Genomic DNA, 27,933 nt, shown 5'->3' on the forward strand with positions numbered 1-27,933 from the left:
GAAAAAGAGGGCAAATGAGAGTTGGGTTGAGAGAGCATCGTTAAATTTTAGGGAGAATAAAAAAAGATGTTTTGGAAGGAGGTAAATAAAGTGCATGAGACAAGAGAACAAATGGGAACATTGGTGAAGGGGGCTAATTGGGAGATGATAACAAGTAGTGGTGGTGTGAGAAGGAGATGGAGTGAGTATTTTGAAGGTTTGTTGAATGTGTTTGATGATAGAGTGGCAGATATAGGGTGTTTTGGTCGAGATGGTGTGCGAAGTGAGAGGGTTAGGGAAAATGATTTGTTAAACGGAGAAGTGGTAGAAAATGCTTTGCGGAAGATGAAAGCTGGCAAGGCAGTGGGTTTGGATGGTATTGCAGTGGAATTTATTAAAAAAAGGGGGTGACTGTATTGTTGACTGGTTGGTAAGGTTATTTAATGTATGTATGACTCATGGTGAGGTGCCTGAGGATTAGCGGAATGCGTGCATAGTGCCATTGTACAGAGGCAAAGGGGATAAGAGTGAGTGCTCAAATTACAGAGGTATAAGTTTGTTGAGTATTCCTGGTAAATTATATGGGAGGGTATTGATTGAGAGGGTGAAGGCATGTACAGAGCATCAGATTGGGGAAGAGCAGTGTGGTTTCAGAAGTGGTAGAGGATGTGTGGATCAGGTGTTTGCTTTGAAGAATGTATGTGAGAAATACCTAGAAAAGCAAATTGATTTGTATGTAGCATTTATGGATCTGGAGAAGGCATATGATAGAGTTGATAGAGATGCTCTGTGGAAGGTATTAAGAATATATGGTGTGGGAGGAAAGTTGTTAGAAGCAGTGAAAAGTTTTTATTGAGGATGTAAGGCATGTGTACGTGTAGGAAGAGAAGAAAGTGATTGGTTCTCAGTGAATGTAGGTTTGCGGCAGGGGTGTGTGATGTCTCCATGGTTGTTTAATTTGTTTATGGATGGGGTTGTCAGGGAGGTAAATGCAAGATTTTGGAAAGAGGGGCAAGTATGAAGTCTGTTGGGGATGAGAGAGCTTGGGAAGTGAGTCAGTTGTTGTTCGCTGATGATACAGCGCTGGTGGCTGATTCATGTGAGAAACTGCAGAAGCTGGTGACTGAGTTTGTTAAAGTGTGTGGAAGAAGAAAGTTAAGAGTAAATGTGAATAAGAGCAAGGTTATTAGGTACAGTAGGGTTGAGGGTCAAGTCAATTGGGAGGTGAGTTTGAATGGAGAAAAACTGGAGGAAGTGAAGTGTTTTAGATATCTGGGAGTGGATCTGTCAGCGGATGGAACCATGGAAGCGGAAGTGGATCATTGGGTGGGGGAGGGGGCGAAAATTCTGGGGGCCTTGAAGAATGTGTGGAAGTCGAGAACATTATCTCGGAAAGCAAAAATGGGTATGTTTGAAGGAATAGTGGTTCCAACAATGTTGTATGGTTGCGAGGCGTGGGCTATGGATAGAGTTGTGCGCAGGAGGATGGATGTGCTGGAAATGAGATGTTTGAGGACAATGTGTGGTGTGAGGTGGTTTGATCAAGTGAGTAACGTAAGGGTAAGAGAGATGTGTGGAAATAAAAAGAGCGTGGTTGAGAGAGCAGAAGAGGGTGTGTTGAAGTGGTTTGGGCACATGGAGAGAATGAGTGAGGAAAGATTGACCAAGAGGATATATGTGTCGGAGGTGGAGGGAACGAGGAGAAGAGGGAGACCAAATTGGAGGTGGAAAGATGGAGTAAAAAAGATTTTGTGTGATCAGGGCCTGAACATGCAGGAGGGTGAAAGGAGGGCAAGGAATAGAGTGAATTGGAGCGATGTGGTATACCGGGGTTGACGTGCTGTCAGTGGATTGAATCAAGGCATGTGAAGCGTCTGGGGTAAACCATGGAAAGCTGTGTAGGTATGTATATTTGCGTGTGTGGACGTATGTATATACATGTGTATGGGGGGGGGGTTGGGCCATTTCTTTCGTCTGTTTCCTTGCGCTACCTCGCAAACGCGGGAGACAGCGACAAAGTATAATAAAAAAGAAAATAAGTTTGTTGAGTATCCCTGGTAAATTATATGAGAGGGTATTGATTGAGAGGGTGAAGGCATGTACAGAGCATCAGATTGGGGAAGAGCAGTGTGGTTTCAGAAGTGGTAGAGGATATGTGGATCAGGTGTTTGCTTTGAAGAATGTATGTGAGAAATACTTAGAAAAGCAAATATATTTGTATGTAGCATTTATGGATCTGGAGAAGGCATGTGATAGAGTTGATAGAGATGCACCTGTGGAAGGTATTAGAAATATGTGGTGTGGGAGGCAAGTTGTTAGAAGCAGTGAAAAGTTTATATCGAGGATGTAAGGCATGTGTACGAGTAGGAAGAGAGGAAAGTGATTGGTTCTCATTGAATGTCAGTTTGTGCTACCTCACTAACGTGGGAGACAGCAACAAAGTATGATAATATAAGATAAATAGATACATAAGTGTATGTATGCAAATAGGAGAGATGGCCCGAGAGCGTTATTGGATTACGTGTTAACTGATAGGCACGTGAAAGAGAGAGTTTTGGATGTTAATGTGCTGAGAGGTACAAATGGAGGGATGTCTGATCATTATCTTGTGGAGGCGAAAGTGAAGATTTGTAGAGGTTTTCAGAAAAGAAGAGAGAATGTTGGGATGAAGAGAGAGGTGAGAGTAAGTCAGCTTGGAAAGGAGACTTGTGTAAGGAAGTATCACGAGGGATTGAGTGCAGAATGGGAAAAGGTGAGACCAAATAACGTAAGGGGAGTTGGGATGGAATGGGATGTATTTAGGGAAGCAGTGATGGCGTGCGCAAAAGATGCCTGTGGCATGAGAAGCGTGGGAGGTGGGCAGATTAGAGAGGGAAGTGAGTGGTGGGATGAAGAAGTAGGATTGTTATTGAAAGGGAAGAGAGAGGCATTTGGATGATTTTTGCAGGGAAATAGTACAAAGAAAGTGTATAAGACAAGAGAAGGAATTGTAGCACAGGTGAAGGGGGCTGGTGGGGAGGTAATAACTAGTAGTAGTGAAGTGAGGAGATGAAGTGAGTGTTTTGAAGGTTTGTTGAATGTGTTTGATGAGAGAGTGGCAGATGTAAGGTGTTTTGGTTGAGGTGGTGTGCAAGTAGAAAGGGTCAGGGAGAATGGTTTGGTAAACAGAGAAGAGGTAGTGAAAGCTTTGCGTAAGATGAAAGCTGGCCAGGTGGCGGGTTTCGATGGTATTGGATTGGAATTTATTAAAAAAGGGGGTGACTGTGTTGTTGACTGGTTGGTGAGGATATTCAATGTATGTATGGGTCATGGTGAAGTGCCTGAGGATTGGCGGAATTCATGCACAGTGCCATTGTACAAAGGCAAAGGGGATAAAGGTGAGTGTTCAAATTTCAGAGGTATAAGTTTGTTGAGAATTCCTGGGAAATCATATGGTAGGGTATTGATTGAGAGGGTGAAGGCATGTACAGAGCATCAGATTAGGGAAGAGGAGTGTGGTTTCAGAAGTGGTAAAGGATGTGTGGATCAGGTGTTTGCTTTGAAGACTGTATGTGAGAAATACTTAGAAAAACAGATGGATTTGTATGTAGCATTTATGGATCTGGAGAAGGCATATGATATAGTTGATAGAGGTGCTTTGTGGAAGGTATTAAGAGTATATGGTGTGGGAGTTAAGCTGCTAGAAGCATTGAAAAAGTTTTTATCGAGGATGTAAGGTATGTTTACAAGTAGGAAGAGAGGAAAGTGATTGGTTCCCAGTGAATGTTGGTTTGTGGCAGGGGTGCGTGATGTCTCCATGGTTGTTTAATTTGTTTATGGATGGGGTGTTAGGGAGGTGAATGCAAGAGTTTTGGAGAGAGGGGCAAGTATGCAGTTTGTTGTGGATGAGAGAGCTTGGGATGTGAGTCAGTTGTTGTTCGCTAATGATACAGCACTGGTGGCTGATTCGGGTGAGAAACTGCAGAAGCTAGTGACTGAGTTTGGTAAAGTGTATGAAAGAAGAAAGCTGAGAGTAAATGTGAATAAGAACAAGGTTGTTAGGTACAGTAGGATTGAGGGACAAGTCAATTGGGAGGTAAGTTTGAATGGGGAAAAACTGGAGGAAGTGAAGTGTTTTAGATATCTGGGAGTGGATTTGGAAGTAGATGGAACTATGGAAGTAGAAGTGAGTCACAGGGTGGGGGAGGGGGTGAAGGTTCTGGGAGCTTGAAGAATATGTGGAAGGCGAGAGCGTTATCTCGGAGAGCAAAACTGGGGTGTTTTTGAAAGAATAGTGGTTCCAACTATGTTATATGGTTGTGAGGCATTGGCTATGGATAGAGTTGTGCGGAGGAGGGTGGATGTGCTGGAAATGAGATTTTTAAGGATAATATGTTGGTGTGAGGTGGTTTGATCGAGTAAGTAATGAAAGGGTAAGAGAGATGTGTGGTAATAAAAGAGTGTGGTTGAGAGAACAGAAGAGGGTGTGTTGAAATGGTTTGGTCACATGGAGAGAATGAGTGAGGAAAGATTGACAAAGAGGATATATGTGTCAGAGATGGAGGGAACGAGGAGAAGCAGGAGACCAAATTGGATGTGGAAGGATGGAGTGAAAAATATTTTGAGTGATCGGGGCCTGAACATACAGGAGGGTGAAAGGCATGCAAGGAATAGAGTGAATTGGAAGGATGTGGTATTCCGGGGTCAACATGCTGTCAGTGGATTGAACCATGGCATGTAAAGTGTCATGGGTAAACCATGGAAAATTTTGTGGTGCCTGGATATGGAAAGGGAGCTGTGGTTTCAGTGAATTACACATGACAGTTAGAGACTGAGTGTGAACGTATGTGGCGCTACCTCGCGGGGAGAGGGTGGTGCCATTTCATGTGTGGCGAGGTGGCGATAGGAATGGATGAATTGTACATGTGTATATTTGTATATGTCTGTGTATGTATATGTATGTATACTTTGAAATGTATAGGCATGTATATGTGCGTGTGCGGGCATGTATGTATATACATGTGTATGTGGGTGTGTTGGGCCATTCTTTTGTCTGTTTCCTTGCACTACCTTGTAACGCTGGAGACAGTGACAAAGTATGATAATAAAAAAAATATAGAATAGAATTACTGTGACTGAAAACAACACTAACAGTGCAGTCATTCATTTGTACCAAAAGTCAGCTTAGTGGCAGTGTGTGTATGGGCATAAGAGTGTATTCTGTGCACTACTGTAGTTCACTGTATATAATGTCTAATGATATTTTACCATCTTATTATTACATATATGAAGTTTTTCACATATCACTAGAGTAGATAATGAAAAGTAAGGCCAAGTGGCAATGTATGAGTGATTGGCAGTTCAAGTTGGGATAGGTGGCTGTTTGTACACACAACATTTAGTATCTGCCTGTCACTTGGCAGATAACATTGATATCAGCACATGGTAAGTATGAGGATAGAATACTGAAAGTTAGTTTGTGAACATTATGATATAGTTGGAGAAGGAGAGTGTTGAATTAAGTTTATTTGCAGAGTATGGAGTTTCAAAAAAATGATTGATGCAGTTTGTTGTATGGGTTCCTGGAATAGATATATCAACATTCCAGAATTATTGTTTTTCGTAAGACCTCTTCCTCCTAGGCATTTCAGATCGGTGATATATGAGTGTAACATCCTAAAGTGAGTTGTCTTAGATTTATATGTTTTTAACTGATATACCAAAATGTATCAGACATATCTTAATGTGAGGTAAAACTTTTGGTAACTTAGTGATATCTTATGTTTACTTTTATTGATTTGCATATAGTTATCAAAGAGATGGGCAGATGATGCACCCTTTTGTGAATGTTGAATGATCTTCTCTTGATAGGCATCTGAAACAGTCATGTTAGATCAGCTTCACAAGCATTTGGTAGCAGCATACCTAATTTTGTGATAATTTTATGCAAAGATGAGAGCATAGCAAGATGAACAAATTCATTAAAGATGTAGGGGATTGAGCAGATTCATTAAGGATGTAAGGGATTAATTACATCTGCAAAGAAAGTGAGAGAAAGTAGAAACCTTTCTGGTTAGTAAATGGATATGGCTTACTGTATTGAGATGTGTCTATGAGTTACTGAGGCAGATTTATCAGGGTCATTTTGGAAAGATAGAAAAATACACTGAAGGACGCTTTAGGATATTGATGTCTGATCAGAGGGGTGAGAGGTGTGGATAGAATAGAAAGAACTGGCTAGATGTGGTACAAGGAGGGCAAAGTTTTGTCATTTGATTGAACCTAGACATATGAAGCCATCACGGTGAACGATGGAATAGTGTGCAGGGTTGGGCTGTGGAAGGCAGGTGCAGGTTTCAGTACATTATATGTGACAGCCAGGAAGTGGATGTATGCAAATGAGGTAGATGTTCGTATGTTCATAACACTACTCTGTTAAGGTTTGAGAAGCAATTACATATGAAAAAGAAAATGGGAAACTGCCCCGGGGTCCAGAGAGAGAGGAATCATAGAGAAAGTTTTGAAATTTCGGAATTTTCAAATGCATAATAATTTGTGAACGATAATTCAGTTACTTTGGAAGGCTGTATTTGTTATGCATCATTCCCCGCGCATGCGGGGGGAGGGGATTGTCATTTCATGTGTGGTGGGGTGGCGGCGGGAATGAATGAAGGCAGCAAGTGTGAATTATGTACATGTATATATGTATGTTTGAATGGAGAAAAACTGGAGGAAGTGAAGTGTTTTAGATATCTGGGAGTGGATCTGGCAGCGGATGGAACCATGGAAGCGGAAGTGGATCATAGGGTGGGGGAGGGGGCGAAAATTCTGGGGGCCTTGAAGAATGTGTGGAAGTCGAGAACATTATCTCGGAAAGCAAAAATGGGTATGTTTGAAGGAATAGTGGTTCCAACAATGTTGTATGGTTGCGAGGCGTGGGCTATGGATAGAGTTGTGCGCAGGAGGATGGATGTGCTGGAAATGAGATGTTTGAGGACAATGTGTGGTGTGAGGTGGTTTGATCGAGTGAGTAACGTAAGGGTAAGAGAGATGTGTGGAAATAAAAAGAGCGTGGTTGAGAGAGCAGAAGAGGGTGTTTTGAAGTGGTTTGGGCACATGGAGAGAATGAGTGAGGAAAGATTGACCAAGAGGATATATGTGTCGGAGGTGGAGGGAACGAGGAGAAGAGGGAGACCAAATTGGAGGTGGAAAGATGGAGTGAAAAAGATTTTGTGTGATCGGGGCCTGAACATGCAGGAGGGTGAAAGGAGGGCAAGGAATAGAGTGAATTGGATCGATGTGGTATACCGGGGTTGACGTGCTGTCAGTGGATTGAATCAGGGCATGTGAAGCGTCTGGGGTAAACCATGGAAAGCTGTGTAGGTATGTATATTTGCGTGTGTGGACGTATGTATATACATGTGTATGGGGGGGTTGGGCCATTTCTTTCATCTGTTTCCTTGCGCTACTTCGCAAACGCGGGAGACAGCGACAAAGTATAATAATAAAAAAATAATATATGTATATATCTGTGTATGTATATATATGTATATGTTGAAATGTATAGGTATGTATTTGTGCGTGTGTGGACGTGTATGTATATACATGTGTATGTGAGTGGGTTGGGCCATTCTTTCGTCTGTTTCCTTGTGCTACCTCGCTAATGCAGGAGACAGCGACAAAGTATAATAAATAAATGAAATAAATAAATCCAAGAAAATATTTTTGATCATTCTCATAGCATTGGAATTTCATCCAGTTTTCACTTGTGATGTTAAAGATCCCATTTCTGTGAGATTTTTTCCTGGATGATTTGGAAAACTGACCTAACTTTGATTGTGAATAGTGCTGCAATTGGCCCCAGAGAGTACCCTGATGAATCCTCGTTGACCAACATTTTATTAAATGTACTGTAGATGTGAAGATTGGTTTATTTGGCTTCTGGATTTTGTTAAACTTGTGGAAAACTTGAAGGATGGGCATGATGTGGTAAATGCTAATTAAAATTCAACTCTACATAATGTTCTTGCAGGTGCATAGGAGTCAGGGAAACCTCAAGATTGCTGTATCCTTCTATGTTACAACAGTAGTAGGAGGAGTATGCTTGCTTGAAGATGTAAGTGAAAGAAGTATTATTTTGATATTATGTTTACCATATATCATGACAAAATAGAGAAAACTTTTCAAACTTAACAGTAAATGTAAATCTGACTCATGTTCATTTTCTCCTTTAGTACTTGCATGTACTTCCTCTTGCTAGCCTTCAACATTACCTCTGCTTTTTTCCTCTCCATTTATTTCCGCTGACTTTACATGCAAAAGCTTTTTTCATGGTTCAAAATCTTTTACTTGTACGTTCAACATGACTTGTACACCCCAACACTAAGGCATTAGTCACAATGTATGTATGCTAGTTAGGGAAATAGTACACATAATTCAGACCACCAAAGCAGTGCATTTGTCCTGTCAGTCAAGATTTTCTAATCATAAGCTAGCATGATAAGTGATGAGGAGAATTTAAAGTAAGCTGTCATATGTCTCTCCCATGTAACTAGTCACTAATAGGTTAATGCACAGTCTGACTCTCATTTATCACCATATTGTTAACATAAGTTGGTCATTCTTTTCATGTATGGTAGAAAGTTCTTTTATTTGTGATAAAATCCCTCACTTAAGAGATAGCATAGGACTTGCACTTCAGATTTTCTGGCTGCTTGTATTTTATAAAGGTTTCTTGTTGCACTGTTTTATGAAGAGCAACTCATGCACATACAAATGATTTCAATTTTCAGCCTAATGCTTTTTGATTGTTTCATTTTATTCCTGACATAATTCTCCAAAATCTTGATCAAGTGAGTGATCAAGATATTGTGCGAAAGTTTAAGCTAATTAGAGCTTGAAGAGTATGCAGCCATACTTAATCAAAAGTAGTGATCTGTCAAGAACATATTGCAGCAAGTGGTAATCCTGAGACTAATCTAGAATTGCAATCAGTTATAAGTGCTCTTTAAGTGCCCTGTGGTAATTGTTTAATATGTATAGCAGGTGTAGCATTTTATGTTGAGATTAACAGAATTTCATGGAAAACATGATGTTTGATTTTCATATTTCGATGTATGACATTAACTTTGTGACTTTTTTTTTGCTTGGCCTTTTGAGATGAGTACTAACTTTCCTGTCATCTTATTTGCCTTGTGCATTGTGGTAAGTTGCCAGTTTAAAGGCTAAATTTTGAAGATGGGGCTGCTGCTGAAGTTCATACATAAAGTAATGATTGAGCTGGGAATTCATTTGATGCATTTAGCATTTGGATAGCTCCTTCCCTACAGGTAACCAGCTAATAACTGTAGTAGTGGGACATGGACATGATCAGGGTTGTTGAGAGAGAGAGTTTATCCCAAACAGTGAATCATACAAAAGGGGCTGTGCCCTTAACATGCAAAAGCTTTATCATCTATCATGTAACAAAGTGGAAAGCCCTTATACTGGGTATGGTTAATATCTTCCAGTACAAATGCATGTTATGGTAACCCATCTCCTCTTCCTTCAAGATGACCTCTTCACCCTATCCATGGTTCAACCGTTCCTGTTCTGAGGCCATTCAGACAAAGAATCAGGCACATTGGGCTTGGAAAAACTCTCCTTCCTCTGGCTCCCACTCAGCTTTTATCATTGCTCATAATTGCTGCAAGCACTTTGTCTGTGAGGTGAAGCATTCCTTTATTCAAAGGAAGTGCGATACCTTCTCCTTGTCATCCACTGATAGGTCTTTCTGGTCTTTATCTATGGGCATATTTAACAACTTTCACTCTACCTTTGCTTCACTTTTCCATTCAGACGGTACTATACCTGTCTCTCCTGTTGACAAAGCTACTATTTTTGGTTCCTGTTTCTCCTCTAACTCCACCTTGGATGACTCTAATGTACCTTCACCCCTGATGCTCGTCTTACTAATCTTATGCCTCCTCCAGTAATCTCTTTTCAGACTGTCCGAAAATGTGTTTTTTTCTATTGACACAAGTAAGGCTTATGGTCTTGATGGCATCTATCCCAAAGCACTGAAAGAGTGTGCCTCGGAACTTGCACCTGTGCTTGATCATCTGTTCTGTTCCTGTTTAAAAACCAAAACTTCCTTCTTCTTGGAAACATGCATTGATACCTTCCCATTTCTAAGAAAAGTGTAACCCCCTCTAACTATCATCCTATTGCTTTGACATTCACCATTTCCAAAGTCTTTGAATCCTACCTTAACTCCAATGTTCTTAAATACCTCGAAAATCACAGTATTCTCTCTGATCTTACTGATGTGTGGTCATCATCCCTGAAAGATTTTGGGGAGTCATGTGTAGTTGCCCTTGACATACCTAAGGCTTTTGACTGGATGTAGCATTGAAATCTCATATCTAAGCTCCCCTCTTTTGGCTTTCCTCCCTCACTTTGCTCCTTCATATCTAGCTTCCTCTCTGGCTGATGTGGTTGTTGATGGATCGGCCTTCCCCTTTTTCTCCACCAACAGCGGTGTCCCTCAAGGTTCTGTCCTGTCCCCTACACTTTTTCTTTTTTCAACAAATTCCTTTCCTTTGCAAATAATCCAATGCACTCATACGCTGACAACTCACCACTGCATTCATCCACATCCTTAATTTCTGCTCCTTCTTCTCTCTCTCGATCTGCATCTTGTCTTGACACAGCTTCCTCAGTAAGCTCAGACTTGGACTGGATATCTCAGTGTAATAGACAAAATCTTATTAAGTTTAATGCCTCCAAGACTCAATTTCTACCCATCTCTCAAATACTCCTCTCAACTCTCGTCTCTCCTTTGACAGTTCTGTAATGCCCCCTCTTGACCCAATGAACATACTTAGTATTACTGTAACTTCTGCTCTTTCTGGAAACCCCACAATACAGGAATAGCTAAGTCTGCTTCTAAGATACTGAGTGTCCTATTTAGATGTTGAAACTGTTTAGATGTTGAAACTTCTGAACAGTTGCTCCATTTATACAAGGGATTGATTCGTCCTTTTATTGAGTACTGAGTTCACATTTGGGGTGGTTCTAGTTCTGTATGCTTACTTGACAGTTGAGTTGGGTTGTGCTGGTAATATACCTTCTTGGTCTTGGGTTGCCTACTACTATTACCAACTAGGATGAAGATACTCCATTAAAAAAGTAGTTAATGAAGATGATGATATATTGAGTTTATTTGTTTTTGTAGAAGAAATGACAATAGAATGGTTGACAGTAAGAGTACCTTTAAGTTTGGTTAGTGGAGTAGGTGTAAGATGAGAATGAAGACAAAAACAAGAGTGGGTGGTTTGTGCCCAGGAGGATAAAAGATAGAGAGAAATGTGATCTGTTTTGTGGGAATAGAAAGATGATATACGATGTTGATTCTGCTCAGTAGCAGAGCATAGGATATTAAGTCATACCTACACAGCTTTCCATGGTTTACCCCAGACGCTTCACATGCCTTGATTCAATCCACTGACAGCACGTCAACCCCTGTATACCACATGACTCCAATTCACTCTATTCCTTGCCCTCCTTTCACCCTCCTGCATGTTCAGGCCCCGATCACACAAAATCCTTTTCACTCCATCTTTCCACCTCCAATTTGGTCTCCCTCTTCTCCTCGTTCCCTCCACCTCCGACACATATATCCTCTTGGTCAATCTCTCCTCACTCATTCTCTCCATGTGCCCAAACCATTTCAAAACACCCTCTTCTGCTCTCTCAACCACGCTCTTTTTATTTCCACACATCTCTCTTACCCTTACGTTACTTACTCGATCAAACCACCTCACACCACACATTGTCCTCAAACATCTCATTTCCAGCACATCCATCCTCCTGCGCACATCTCTATCCACAGCCCACGCCTCGCAACCATACAACATTGTTGGAACCACTATTCCCTCAAACATACCCATTTTTGCTTTCCGAGATAATGTTCTCGACTTCCACACATTTTTCAAGGCTCCCAAAATTTTCGCCCCCTCCCCCACCCTATGATCCACTTCCGCTTCCATGGTTCCATCCGCTGACAGATCCACTCCCAGATATCTAAAACACTTCACTTCCTCCAGTTTTTCTCCATTCAAACTCACCTCCCAATTGACTTGACCCTCACCCCTACTGTACCTAATAACCTTGCTCTTATTCACATTTACTCTCAACTTTCTTCTTCCACACACTTTACCAAACTCAGTCACCAGCTTCTGCAGTTTCTCACATGAATCCGCCACCAGCGCTGTATCATCAGCGAACAACAACTGACTCACTTCCCAAGCTCTCTCATCCCCAACAGACTTCATACTTGCCCCTCTTTCCAGGACTCTTGCATTTACCTCCCTTACAACCCCATCCATAAACAAATTAAACAACCATGGAGACATCACACACCCCTGCCGCAAACCTACATTCACTGAGAACCAATCACTTTCCTCTCTTCCTACACGTACACATGCCTTACATCCTCGATAAAAACTTTTCACTGCTTCTAACAACTTGCCTCCAACACCATATATTCTTAATACCTTCCACAGAGCATCTCTATCAACTCTATCATATGCCTTCTCCAGATCCATAAATGCTACATACAAATCCATTTGCTTTTCTAAGTATTTCTCACATACATTCTTCAAAGCAAACACCTGATCCACACATCCTCTACCACTTCTGAAACCGCACTGCTCTTCCCCAATCTGATGCTCTGTATATGCCTTCACCCTCTCAATCAATACCCTCCCATATAATTTACCAGGAATACTCAACAAACTTATACCTCTGTAATTTGAGCACTCACTCTTATCCCCTTTGCCTTTGTACAATGGCACTATGCACGCATTCCGCCAATCCTCAGGCACCTCACCATGAGTCATACATACATTAAATAACCTTACCAACCAGTCAACAATACAGTCACCCCCTTTTTTAATAAATTCCACTGCAATACCATCCAAACCTGCTGCCTTGCCGGCTTTCATCTTCCGCAAAGCTTTTACGTATTGTTTAATTATTTGGTCTGTTCTTGACATTGTTATTTCCAGGTTAAAGAGGAACACCTATCCTATATAGTGAAAATGTTGCCAAAGTGCTTGTCTGCACATCATGAAATGGTGGCTGGGATGTACTTCATAATTGCTCAGCTTGCACTCAAGACAAATCTATCATTAGATCTCATCAACAGTATCTTTTGTCAGATGATTAAGGTGAGTTATAACAACATCACATTTATTGAATATTGATTTAGGTATCACAGAAGTTGCAAGTTGCATATGTGTCTTTAAGGAGTACTGAGGTTTATGATATAGATATGCAGTAAAGTTAGATTTTATAAGGTTTCAAGGCATCATTAAGATGTGGGCACTATGCAGGAAGATATGAATGGTTTTGATAATTTTTGTATGGCATTGATTATGTACATAAGCATCAATGAACTTTATAGATACCATGATTTTATCAGTGTTCCAAGGGCTATACGAGGAAGAGTGCTATCCACATATCTCCTGTGTATTGTATGTGGTTATTAACAGGGGCAGGAATGGGAGAGTTGAAACCCTCCTCTGTTGTAATGTTCTCTATCTAAAAACTGGAACAAGAAGGAACCAAGTTGGGATTCATCCTTGAAAGGTAAGGCTGGGGTGTTGTTTTAATGTGATGGTTGTTACCAGAATGGCAAGTAAAGAAGGATGGTATATTTAATGAGAAAGACTTGATATTCTTCCTTTGAATTAAGCAAAGTTAAAAGGAGAATTGAGAAAATAGAGATGATATGGTTATGACTTACCCTCAGGCTTAGAAGATTGATTTTGATTTCTGTGGCTTATTTATGGGACGAAGCATGGTAGAAGAAGATACAAACACCAATCGATGTGCCCTACTTGTAGTCACTGTTCTTTGAACAGATGATTTATGATGTTCGCTCAACATTGGTTTTGGAGCATTACCTAAATACTGATATGGATAAGTCTATTTAGATGTTAATGGATAGTTAGGGATATTTAGATGTGATGGCTAGTTAGTGATATGATGTCATCTGTAGTCTTGGTCAAACCCACAATATCTTTTAGAGTGGAATATTATCCTTGTAATCTTTTGTTCAAACAGGGCCTTGGAGCATTGATATTTTTGTGATTCACTGTCTTTGGAAATAGTCTCTGTGGATTACAGCATATTTTTTGAAAGTTCAGCAGGGAAGTTATGAAATTCAAGGGAGATTTGATGTGAAGGCAATAACTTATGAAAAGTTATATGGTCATATGGTATTCATTTGTTTTATATATTTATTATATTTAACCTCTGTTTCCTGTGTCAGTAAGGTAGTGCAAGGAAACAGATGAAGAATGGCCCACCCACATACACATATAGATACATAAATACCCATACATGCACATATGCATAAATATACATTTTAACATATACATACACAGATATATACACACAAGTACATATTCATACTTGCTGCCTTCATCCATTCCTGTCACCACCCTGCCACGCATGAAATAGTATTCCCCCCTTCCAGTGAGGTAGTGCCAAGAGCAGACAAAAAAGGCCACATTCTTTCACACTCAAGTCTTTAGCTGTCATATGTAATGCATGGTTGAGAGAGCAGAAGAGGGTGTTTTGAAATGGTTTGGGCACATGGAGAGAATGAGTGAGGAAAGATTGACCAAGAGGATATATGTGTCGGAGGTGGAGGGAACGAGGAGAAGTGGGAGACCAAATTGGAGGTGGAAAGATGGAGTGAAAAAGATTTTGTGTGATCGGGGCCTGAACATGCAGGAGGGTGAAAGGAGGGCAAGGAATAGAGTGAATTGGATCGATGTGGTATACCGGGGTTGACGTGCTGTCAGTGGATTGAATCAGGGCATGTGAAGCGTCTGGGGTAAACCATGGAAAGCTGTGTAGGTATGTATATTTGCATGTGTGGACGTATGTATATACATGTGTATGGGGGTGGGTTGGGCCATTTCTTTTGTCTGTTTCCTTGCGCTACCTCGCAAACGCAGGAGACAGCGACAAAGCAAAAAAAAAAAAAAAAAAAATGTAATGCACTAAAACTGCAGCTCCCTTTCCACATCCAGGCCCCACAGACCTTTCCATGGTTTACCCCAGATGCTTCACATTCCTTGGTTCAATCCATTGACAGCACATTGACCCTGGAATACCACACCGTTCGAATTCACTCTATGCCTTGCATGCCTATGACCCTCCTGTATGTTCAGGCCCTGATTGCTCAGAATCTTTTTCACTCCATCCTTCCACCTCCAATTTGGTCTCCAGCTTCTCCTTCCCTCCACCTCTGTTACATATATCCTATTTGTCAATCTTTCCTCACGCATTCTCTCCATTCAGTATACCCTCTCCTGCTCTCTGAATCACACTTTTTTATTACCACACATCTCTCTTGCCCTTTCATTACTTACTCGATCAAACCACCTCTTAGCACATATTGTCCTCAAACATTTCATTTCCAACACACCCACCCTCCTCTGCACAACCCTATCTATAGCCCATGCCTCGCAAGCATATAAGAATTGTTGAAAGCACTATTCTTTGAAACATACCCGTTTTTGCTCTGAGATAACGATCTCACTTTCCACACATTCTTCAACGTTCCCAGAACCTTCGCCCCCTCCCCCACCCTGCGACTCACTTCCACTTCCATGGTTCCATCCATCCTCTGCTAAGTCCACTCCCAGATGTCTAAAACACTTCACTTCCTCCAGTTTTTCTCCATTCACACTTACCTCCCAATTGACTTGTCTCCCATGTTAGCGAGGTAGCGCAAGGAAACAGATGAGGAATGTGGCTGGAGAGAGCTGGATGATTATTGGTGTTTAAGCACCTAGTCATGGGACAAAAGATCGTGAGAGGCAAGTGTTTTGAGAGCAGCTAAGTGTGTCAACATCTTTGGTCCACGAGACCGGATATTAATGATGGATGATATAAATGTGAAGGTGAGTAATGTGGCAGTTGAGGGTATAATTGGTGTACATGGGGTATTCAGTGTTGTGAATAGAAATGGTGAAGAGCTTGTGGATTTGTGTGTTGGAAAAAGATTGTGATTTGGAATACCCGATGTAAAAGAGAGACCTACATAAGGATACGTATGTGCGTATGAGAAATGGTCCAAGGGCATCATCAAATTATGTGTTCATTGATAGGTGTGTAAGAGAGAGACTTTTGGAAGTTATTGTGCTGAGAGTGGCAGCTGGCGGAATGTCTCATCTCTGTCTTGTGGAGACAAAGTTGAAGATTTGTATAGGTTTTCTAAAGAGATTGTTGGGGGGAAGAGAGTGTTGAGAATAAGTGAGCTTGGAAGGGAGACTTGTGTGAGGAAGTATTAAGAGAGATTGAGTGTAGAATGGCAAAAGTTAAGAGTAAATGATGTGAGGGAAGTGGGTGACGAATGGGATGTATTTAGTGAAGCATTGATGGCATGTGCAAGAGATGCACGTGGCATGAGAGTGGGAAGTGGGCAGACTTTAAAGGGTAGTGAGTGGTTGGATGAAGAAATAAAGGTTGTTAGTGAAAGAGAAAAGAATGGCTTTTGGACGATACTTAAAAGGAAGTAGTGCAAATGACTGGGAGATGTATAAGAGAAAGCAGCAGGAGGTCAAGAGGAAGGTGCAAGAGTTGAAAAAGAGGGCAAATGAGAGTTGGGTTGCGAGAGGATCATTAAACTTTAGGCGAATAAAAAGATGTTTTGGAAGTAGATTATGTGTAAGACGAGAACATATGGGAACATCGGTGAAGGGGGCAAGGGGGAAGTAATTACGGGTAATGATGAAGTGAGGAGGAGATGGAGTGAGTGTTTTGAAGGTTTATTAAATGTGTTTGATGATAAGCGGCAGATGTAAGGTGTTTTGGTCAGTATGTTGTGCAAAGTGAGAGAGTCAGGGAGAGTGGTTTGAAGAGATGAGAGGTGGTGAAAGCCTTGAGGAAGATGAAATTTGACAAGGCGGTGGGTTTGGATGGTATCGCATTTGAATTTATTAAGACAGGGTGTGACTGTGTTGTTGAATGGTTGGTAAGGATATTTATTGTATGTATGGATCATGGTGAAATGCCTGAGAATTGGTGCAATTGTACAAAGGCAAAGGGGATAAAGATGAGCATTCAAACTACAGAGGCATAAGTTTGTTTAGTATTCCTGGAAATTGTATGGGAGGGTATTGATTGAGAGGGTGAAGGCATGTACAGAGCATCAGATGGGGAGGGTCATTGTGGCTTCAGAAGTGGTAGAGGATATGTGGATCAGTTGTTTACTTTGAAGAATGTGTGAGAAATTTGTAGAAAAACAGATGCATTTGTATGTGGCACTTATGGATCTGGAAAAGGCATATGATAGAGTTGATAGAGATGCACCTGTGGAAGGTATTAAAAATATATGGTGTGGGAGGCAAGTTGTTAGAAGCAGTGAAAGTTTTATCAAGGATGTAAAGCATGTGTACAGGTAGGAAGAGAGGAAAGTGATTGGTTCCCAGTGAAGGTTGGTTTGGGGTAGGGGTGTCCCCATGCTCAATTTGTTTATGGATGCGGTGGTTAGGGAGGTAAATGCAAGAGTTTTGGAAAGAGGGGCGAGTATGCAGTCTGTTGGGGATGAGAGGGCCTGGGAAGTGAGTCAGTTGTTTGTTGATGGTACAGCACTGGTGGCTGATTCTATTGAGAAACTGCAGATGGTGGTGACAGAGTTTGGAAAAGTGTGTGAAAGGAGAAAGTTGAGAGTAAATGTGAATAAGAGCAAGGTTGTTAGGTACAGCAGGGTTGAGGGACTAGTTAGTTGGGATGTAAGTTTGAATGTAGAAAAATTGGAGGAAATGAAGTGTTTAGATATCTGGGATTGGACTTATCAGTGAATGGAAGTTGAAGTGAGCCATGGGTGAAGGGGGGTAGAGGTTCTGGGGGCAATGAAGAATGTGTGGAATGAGAGAACGTTATCTCAGAGAACAAAATTGGGTATGTTTGAAGAATGGTAGTTCTAACAATATTATATGGTAGCAAGGCATGGGCTATAGATAGGGTTGTACGGAGGAGGGTGGATGTATTGGAAATGAAATGTTTGAGGACATTATGTGGTGTGAGGTGGTTTGATCGAGTAAGTAATGAAAAAGGAAGAGATGTATGGTAACAAAAAAAGAGTGGTTGAGAGAGCAGAAGAGGGTGTGTTGAAATGGTTTAGACACGTGTAGAGAATGAGTGAGGAAAGGTTGACAAAGAGGATATGTGTCAAAAGTGGAGGGAACAAGGAGAAGTGGGAGACCAAATTGGAGGTGGAAGGATGGAGTGAAAGTGATTTTAAGCGATCAGGATCTGAATATATAAGAAGGTGAGAGGCTTGCAAATAATAGAGTGAATTGGAACAGTGCGGTATACTAGGGTCGCTGTGCTGTCCATGGAGTGAACCAGGGCATGTGAAACATTGGGTAAACCATGGAAAGGTCTGTGGGTCCTGGATGTGGATAGGGAGCTGTGGTTTCGGTGCATTGCACATGACAGCTAGAGACTGAGTGTGAACGAATGTGACCTCTTCTATCTGTTTTCCTGGTGCTAACTCTGACGCATGGGGTGGCGATGCTGTTTCCTGTGGAGCAAGGTGGTGCCGGTAATGGATGAGTGCAAGCTAGTATGAATATGTACATGTATGTTTTGTTGTTTTGTTGTGGTTTCAGAAGTGGGAGAGGATGTGTGGATCAGGTGTTTGCTTTGAAGAATGTATGTGAGAAATACTAAGAAAAGCAAATGGATTTGCATGTAGCATTTATGGATCTGGAGAAGGCATATGATAGAGTTGATAGAGATGCTCTGTGGAAGTTATTAAGAATATATGGTGTGGGAGGCAAGTTGTTAGAAGCAGTGAAAAGTTTGTATCGAGGATGTAAGGCATGTGTACGTGTAGGAAGAGAGGAAAGTGATTGGTTCTCAGTGAATGTAGGTTTGCGGCAGGGGTGTGTGATGTCTCCATGGTTGTTTAATTTGTTTATGGATGGGGTTGTTAGAGAGGTGAATGCAAGAGTTTTGGAAAGAGGGGCAAGTATGAAGTCTGTTGTGGATGAGAGAGCTTGGGAAGTGAGTCAGTTGTTGTTCGCTGATGATACAGCGCTGGTGGCTGATTCATGTGAGAAACTGCAGAAGCTGGTGACTGAGTTTGGTAAAGTGTGTGACAGAAGAAAGTTAAGAGTAAATGTGAATAAGAGCAAGGTTATTAGGTACAGTAGGGTTGAGGGTCAAGTCAATTGGGAGGTAAGTTTGAATGGAGAAAAACTGGAGGAAGTAAAGTGTTTTAGATATCTGGGAGTGGATCTGGCAGCGGATGGAACCATGGAAGCGGAAGTGAATCATAGGGTGGGGGAGGGGGCGAAAATCCTGGGAGCCTTGAAGAATGTGTGGAAGTCGAGAACATTATCTCGGAAAGCAAAAATGGGTATGTTTGAAGGAATAGTGGTTCCAGCAATGTTGTATGGTTGCGAGGCGTGGGCTATGGATAGAGTTGTGCGCAGGAGGATGGATGTGCTGGAAATGAGATGTTTGAGGACAATGTGTGGTGTGAGGTGGTTTGATCGAGTAAGTAATGTAAGGGTAAGAGAGATGTGTGGAAATAAAAAGAGCGTGGTTGAGAGAGCAGAAGAGGGTATTTTGAAACGGTTTGGGCACATGGAGAGAATGAGTGAGGAAAGATTGACCAAGAGGATATATGTGTCGGAGGTGGAGGGAACGAGGAGAAGAGGGAGACCAAATTGGAGGTGGAAAGATGGAGTGAAAAAGATTTTGAGTGACTGGGGCCTGAACATGCAGGAGGGTGAAAGGCAGGCAAGGAATAGAGTGAATTGGATCAATGTGGTATACCGGGGTTGACATGCTGTCAGTGGATTGAATCAGGGCATGTGAAGCGTCTGGGGTAAACCATGGAAAGTTGTGTGGGGCCTGGATGTGGAAAGGGAGCTGTGGTTTTCGGGCATTATTGCATGACAGCTAGAGACTTAGTGTGAACGAATGGGGCCTTTGTTGTCTTTTCCTAGCGCTACCTCGCACACATGAGGGGGGAGGGGGATGGTATTCCATGTGTGGCGAGGTGGCGATGGGAATGAATAAAGGCAGACAGTGTGAATTGTGTGCATGGGTATATATGTATGTGTCTGTGTGTGTGTATATATATGTGTACATTGAGATGTATAGGTATGTATATTTGCGTGTGTGGATGTGTATGTATATACATGTGTATGGGGGTGGGTTGGGCCATTTCTTTCGTCTGTTTCCTTTCACTACCTCGCAAATACGGGAGACAGCGACAAAGCAAAATAAATAAATAAATAATGTTTTGTTGTTACCTCGCTGACGAGGGAAACAGCGAATAAGTATGATACTAAAAAAGGATTTGATAAACATTGGGAATTGTGAATCGATATAGAAATTCTCAAATATAATTGTACGCTGAATGAATAAGAAAGGAATGATGTAATTTAGTTGTCATTTTTTCTTTTATTACATTATGATTTTGTAGCTAGACATTTAGGAGGTGCCCCTTTGCTGACCTTCCCTTGTTTAGGGGGGGAAAAGACCCCCATGGAGATACTAATATGATAAATGAAGGTGAGACATATGATAGTGAGCTAGTTAAGAAAAGTAGAAATTTAAAGGATATTTTAAAGATAGTATGAGGGGTGAAGAGGTACTAACTTTCATGAGTTCTCTTCTGCAGGTAAATGATCCACCAGAATCATTAAGGAGGGAGTGTGCATTTTGTCTGTTAGCTATAACTCATCATCAAAAGATAGAGGCTTTTAATGATGATGCAGTGGTGGCCTTGGAAGAGAAACCGTATGTTATACAACAAATTGAAGAGATGGCAAGGACCAAAAGTGTTGCACCTTTCCTTTCTGCATATATCTCAGGTTATATCAGGTTAGTTTATCATCCATTGATGTTTAGATTCCTCTCATTATATTGTAAATTGACATCTGTATCTCTTTCTCTCCCTGTCTTTCTCTGTTATCATGTTTATTTACCTTTGGACAGAACCCTGAAAGAGCACTCATGGCAGAAGTTTAAAACACTGTTTAATTTCCCAGATTATATATTTATATTTATTTTATTTTGCTTTGTCGCTGTCTCCTGCGTTTGCGAGGTAGCGCAAGGAAACAGACGAAAGAAATGGCCCAACCCACCCCCATACACAGTGTATATACATACACGTCCACACACGCAAATATACATACCTATACATCTCAGTGTATACATATATATACACACACACAGACACATACATATATACCCATGCACACAATTCACACTGTCTGCCTTTATTCATTCTCATTGCCACCTCGCCACACATGGAATACCATCCCCCTCCCCCCTCATGTGTGCGAGGTAGCACTAGGAAAAGACAACAAAGGCCCCATTCGTTCACACTCAGTCTCTAGCTGTCATGCAATAATGCCCGAAACCACAGGTCCCTTTCCACATCCAGGCCCCACACAACTTTCCATGGTTTACCCCAGATGCTTCACATGCCCTGATTCAATCCACTGACAGCACGTCAACCCCGGTATACCACATCGATCCAATTCACTCTATTCCTTGCCCACCGTTCACCCTCCTGCATGTTCAGGCCCCGATCACACAAAATCTTTTTCACTCCATCTTTCCACCTCCAATTTGGTCTCCCACTTCTCCTCGTTCCCTCCACCTCCGACACATATATCCTCTTGGTCAATCTTTCCTCACTCATTCTCTCCATGTGCCCAAACCATTTCAAAACACCCTCTTCTGCTCTCTCAACCACACTCTTTTTATTTCCACACATCTCTCTTACCCTTACATTACTTACTTGATCAAACCACCTCACACCACACATTGTCCTCAAACATCTCATTTCCAGCACATCCACCCTCCTGCGCACAACTCTATCCATAGCCCACGCCTCGCAACCATACAACGTTGTTGGAACCACTATTCCTTCAAACATAGCCATTTTTGCTTTCCGAGATAATGTTCTCGACTTCCACACATTCTTCAAGGCTCCCAGGATTTTTGCCTCCTCCCCCACCCTATGATTCACTTCCGCTTCCATGGTTCCATCCGCTGCCAGATCCACTCCCAGATATCTAAAACACTTTACTTCCTCCAGTTTTTCTCCATTCAAACTTACCTCCCAATTGACTTGACCCTCAACCCTACTGTACCTAATAACCTTGCTCTTATTCACATTTACTCTTAACTTTCTTCTTTCACACACTTTACCAAACTCAGTCACCAGCTTCTGCAGTTTCTCACATGAATCAGCCACCAGCGCTGTATCATCAGCGAACAACAACTGACTCACTTCCCAAGCTCTCTCATCCACAACAGACTTCATACTTGCCCCTCTTTCCAAAACTCTTGCATTCACCTCCCTAACAACCTCATCCATAAACAAATTAAACAACCATGGAGACATCACACACCCCTGCCACAAACCTACATTCACTGAGAACCAATTATTATTATTATTATTTTGCTTTGTCGCTGTCTCCTGTATTTGCGAGGTAACGCATGGAGACAGACGAAAGAAATGGCCCAACCCACCCCCATACACATGTATATACATACACGTCCACACACGTAAATATACATACCCATACATCTCAATGTACACATATATGTACACACACAGACACATACATATATACATATGCACACAATTCACACTGTCTGCCTTTATTCATTTCCATCACCACCTCGCCACACATGGAATAACATCCCCCTCCCCCCTCATGTGTGCGAGGTAGCGCTAGGAAAAGATAACAAAGGCCCCATTCGTTCACACTCAATCTCTAGCTGTCATGCAATAATGCCTGAAACCACAGCTCCCTTTCCACATCCAGGCCCCACTGAACTTTCCATGAAAGAAAGATGTGTGGTAATAAAAAGAGTGTGGTTGAGAGAGCAGAGGAGGGTGTTTTGAAATGGTTGGGTCACATGGAGAGAATGAGTGAGGAAAGATTGACATAGAGGATATATGTGTCAGAGGTGGAGGGAACGAGGAGAAGTGGGAGACCGAAGTGGAGGTGGAAAGATGGATTGAAAAAGATTTTGAGTGATTGGGGCCTGAACATGCAGGAGGGTGAAAGGCGTGCAAGGAATAGAGTGAATTGGAATGATGTGGTATACTGGGGTCGACTTGCTGTCAGTGGATTGAATCAGGGCATGTGAAGCATCTGGGGTAAACCATGGAAAGTTGTGTGGGGCCTGGATGTGGAAAGGGAGTTGTGGTTTCGGTGCATTATACATGATAACTAAAGACTGAGTGTGAACGAATGTGGCCCGTTGTCTTTTCCTAGCGCTACCTCACGCGCATGCTTTGGGAGAGGGGTTGTCATTTCATGTTTGGTGGGGTGGCGACGGGAATGAATAAAGGTAGCAAGTATGAATTATGTACATGTGTATATATGTATATGTGTGTTTGTTTTTCATACTATTCGCTATTTCCCGCAATAGCAAGGTAGCTTTAGGAATAGAGGATGGAAACTTTGAGGGAATATCCTCACTTGACCTCCTTCTGTGTTCCTCTTTTGGAAAATTAGAAATGAGATGGGAGGATTTCCAGCCTCCTGCTCCCTCCCCTTTTAGTCGCCTTCTACGACACGCAGAGAGTACGTGGGAAGTATTCTTTCTCCCCTATCCCAAGGGACGTCTGTGTATGTATATATTTGTGTACGTTGAAATGTATAGGTATGTATATGTGCGTGTGTGGATGTGTATGTATATATACATGTATATGTGGGTGGGGTGGGCCATTCTTTTGTCTGTTTTCTTGCGCTACCTTGCTAACGCGGGAGACAGTGACAAAGTATAATGAAAAAAATAATGAGCGTAAAGGTTTGGGTGATGATTTTGCTGTGAATTTCTTATTTTCTTTAGAAACAATTGTTTTATGAAGCTTAATCTTAATTTTTTTTTTATAACTCATTCATTACATAATGATTCATTACCCCCCAGTGTTGTGGGGCTCATTTGATTCAGAACATGGTATCACTGTATTTTCTGACTTTTTTTCAGGTGGCTCTTGAGTGATTCATGTAAGCTAGATCAATCTGAAAAATCTAGTAAGTTCATTGGATTGGTTCTTCGTCTAGAATCAACATTTATGTCTTCCTCTGATGCATCTAAAGTTATATGGTAAGTTTTTACTTTGCAGTACAGTACTGGTACACCACCGATTTTCCGGCACTCTTAGTTCCAAAGCCTTGTTGGATTAATCATTTTGCAGGACCAACTGTGGTCACATAAAAATAATTCATCAACACACCTCTAACTCACTAATTATACATTTCCCATGTGTCTAAAGTATACCATGGATTGCTAGAAATTTAAGTTAAACAAATATTAAATGTTTTAGCACAGTAAGATGGTAAGTCTGTCCATAGATTGTTTGAATCCAGTGGCATATCTAGGGTATGGCAGATAGGGCAGGTTCCCTGGGTGCCACTTGAAGGGGGTGCCAGTGGCGTAATGGCATCCTGGTTCCAGACAATGATTCGGATCTTAAAGATTTAGATTTCTTGACAATGAAAACATATCTTTGGCATTTGGAATCACATTGATATCATTATTAGTTCATTAGTTATTCACAAAAATTGAAATTTCCGTAATGGCATCCTGGATCCAGACAATGATTCGGATCACTCCCTAAATCTAATCAATTGATCCTTGTGTCATTTCTGACTTTCCCTGAAAATTTCATCAAAATTTGTTCATAACTTTTGTTGAAAATTGCTCAGACAAACAAAGACATGGCGGTAAAAACAATCTCCTTGGCGGAGGTAATAAAAATCAAATATATTGGTGTCATATGTTTGGACAGGGGCGCAATTTCAGTGCTTGCCAAAGGTGCTATTTCCCCGAGATATGCCCGTTTGAATCCTGTGGGATCTTCTTTGTCATCTGTTGTTAGTGTTTTTCTAGGTGTGCATTGCCAGAATAATGCAGTATTGTATGCATTATACACCTTCTCAGGACGGAGGTGCTCGTCAGCTACGAGTATCGCAAATTCGTCCACATACTCGGCAGCTCCTTTGTGGTTTGCAGACCACTTTTCTCAGCAGACTTTATTCATGGAAATTCCATGACGCTTCTTGAATCTATGAAGCCATCCTTAACTATAGTCACCCTCATGTAATTCAAGTTCTTTATAGAACAACTTAGCCTGGTCCATTATCATGCTACCTGACAAGTCCACTCCATCACTACGACGCTGTCGATACCATTCCATCATCACTCGATCTTGCGAAACACCACGGTTCATTTTTTTCAACAGTTCTACTTTATCTTGGATTGATATGGCATGGTGTTTACATTTGACACCATGACTGACACTATCATATGTCTTAGAAGCCATAGCTAGGGTTAGATTTAAGCAAAATAAGCTAAGAATCTCACAGAATTATGGTATCACCACCAATGAGTGCAGTGTAAAGAATGTAAATAAGCGCACCCTACACACAACGCCATCTGTGGCTACCCAGTAAACTAGTCTGGTGGCCGTGGTAATTTCAAGTTCCCTCACATAATTTTGTCCAGACTAAAGGAGGTGCTGAACCATCAGCTAATGGAAAATCAGTGGTGTGCCTGTACTGTATTTTGAATTATTGATTCTTATACTGTTTCCTGTGGGGCAGGGTAGTGACAGGAATGGATGAAGGCAAGTAAGTATATGTACATGTATATTAATTTATTTTGCTTTGTTGCTGTCTCCTGCGTTAGCGAGGTAGTGCAGGGAAACAGACGAAAGAATGGCCCAACCCACCCACGTACACATGTATATACATACATGTCCACACACGCAAATATACATACCTATACATCTCAACGTATGCATATATATACACACGCAGACATATACATATATACACATGTACATAATTCATAGTCTGCCTTTATTCATTCCCATCGCCGCCTCGCCAAACATGAAATAACAACCCCCTCCCCCTTCATGTGTTCGAGGTAGTGCTAGGAAGAGACAACAAAGGCCACATTCATTCACACTCAGTCTTTAGCTGTCATGTAATAATGCACCGAAACCACAGCTCCCTTTCCACATCCAGGCCCCACACAACTTTCCATGGTTTACCCCATACGCTTCACATGCCCTGGTTCAATCCATTGACAGTACGTCGAACCTGGTATACCACATCGTTCCAGTTCACTCTATTCCTTGCACGCCTTTCACCCTCCTGCATGTTCAGACCCCGATCACTCAAAATCTTTTTCACTCCATCTTTCCACCTCCAATTTGGTCTCCCACTTCTCCTCGTTCCCTCCACCTCCGACACATATATCCTCTTGGTCGATCTTTCCTCACCCATTCTCTCCATGTGACCAAACCATTTCAAAACACCCTCTTCTGCTCTCTCAACCACACTTTTTATTACCACACATCTCTCTTACCCTATTATTACCTAGTCAAACCACCTCACACCACATATTGTCCTCAAACATCTCATTTCGAGCACATCCACCCTCATCCACACAACTCTATCCATAGCCCACACCTCGCAACCAGATAAAATTGTAGGATCCACTATTCCTTCAAACATCTCATTTCCAGCACATCCACCCTCCTCCGCACAACTCCATCCATAGCCCACGCCTCGCAACCTGATAACATTGTTGGAACCACCATTCCTTCAAACATACCGATTTTTGCTTTCCGAGATAATGTTCTCGACTTCCACACATTCGTTAACGCTCCCAGAATCTTCACCCCCTCCCCCACCCTATGATTCACTTCCGCTTCCATGGTTCCATCTGCTGCCAAATCCACTCCCAGATGTCTAAAACACTTCACTTCCTCCAGTTTTTCTCCAAACTTACCTCCCAATTGACTTGACTCTCAACCCTGCTGTACCTAATAACCTTGCTCTTATTCACTTTTACTCTCAAGGGCAAGTATGCAGTCTGTTGTGGATGAGAGAGCTTGGGAAGTGAGTCAGTAGTTGTTTGCTGATGATACAGCGCTGGTGGCTGATTCGTGTGAGAAACTACAGAAGCTGGTGACTGAGTTTGGTAAAGTGTGAAAGAAGAAAGCTGAAAGTACATGCAACAAAGCAAAATAAAATAGATAAATAAATATATATTTATATATATATATATATATATATATATATATATATATATATATATATATATATATATATATATATATATATGAAGGGCGTAAATGGGGAGGTGATAACAAGTAGCGGTGATGTGAGAAGGAGATGGAATGAGTATTTTGAAGGTTTGTTGAATGTGTCTGATGACAGAGTGGCAGATATAGGGTGTTTTGGTCGAGGTGGTGTGCAAAGTGAGAGGGTTAGGGAAAATGATTTGGTAAACAGAGAAGAGGTAGTAAAAGCTTTGCGGAAGATGAAAGCCGGCAAGGCAGCAGGTTTGGATGGTATTGCAGTGGAATTTATTAAAAAAGGGGGTGACTGTATTGTTGACTGGTTGGTAAGGTTATTTAATGTATGTATGACTCATGGTGAGGTGCCTGAGGATTGGCGGAATGCGTGCATAGTGCCATTGTACAAAGGCAAAGGGGATAAGAGTGAGTGCTCAAATTACAGAGGTATAAGTTTGTTGAGTATTCCTGGTAAATTATATGGGAGGGTATTGATTGAGAGGGTGAAGGCATGTACAGAGCATCAGATTGGGGAAGAGCAGTGCGGTTTCAGAAGTGGTAGAGGATGTGTGGATCAGGTGTTTGCTTTGAAGAATGTATGTGAGAAATACTTAGAAAAGCAAATGGATTTGTATGTAGCATTTATGGATCTGGAGAAGGCATATGATAGAGTTGATAGAGATGCTCTGTGGAAGGTATTAAGAATATATGGTGTTGGAGGCAAGTTGTTAGAAGCAGTGAAAAGTTTTTATCGAGGATGTAAGGCATGTGTACGTGTAGGAAGAGAGGAAAGTGATTGGTTCTCAGTGAATGTAGGTTTGCGGCAGGGG

At 41.6% G+C, this 27,933-nt stretch overlaps 1 protein-coding gene across 1 annotated transcript in view; it reads left to right on the forward strand.

The window, feature by feature from the left end:
* Nucleotides 1–27,933, forward strand: part of l(2)k09022 (HEAT repeat containing 1 homolog l(2)k09022) — a 341,532-nt gene that overhangs the window by 26,397 nt on the left and 287,202 nt on the right. Inside the window, exons 5-8 of the mRNA XM_071671810.1 lie at nt 7,991–8,074; nt 13,008–13,169; nt 20,663–20,865; nt 24,001–24,120. Of these exons, the coding sequence (XP_071527911.1) occupies nt 7,991–8,074; nt 13,008–13,169; nt 20,663–20,865; nt 24,001–24,120 (569 nt within the window). The remainder of the gene's footprint in view (nt 1–7,990; nt 8,075–13,007; nt 13,170–20,662; nt 20,866–24,000; nt 24,121–27,933) is intronic.

This window comes from Panulirus ornatus, chromosome 17, assembly GCF_036320965.1.
Source record: "Panulirus ornatus isolate Po-2019 chromosome 17, ASM3632096v1, whole genome shotgun sequence".
In the NCBI taxonomy this organism is placed as follows: Eukaryota; Metazoa; Arthropoda; class Malacostraca; order Decapoda; family Palinuridae; genus Panulirus; species Panulirus ornatus.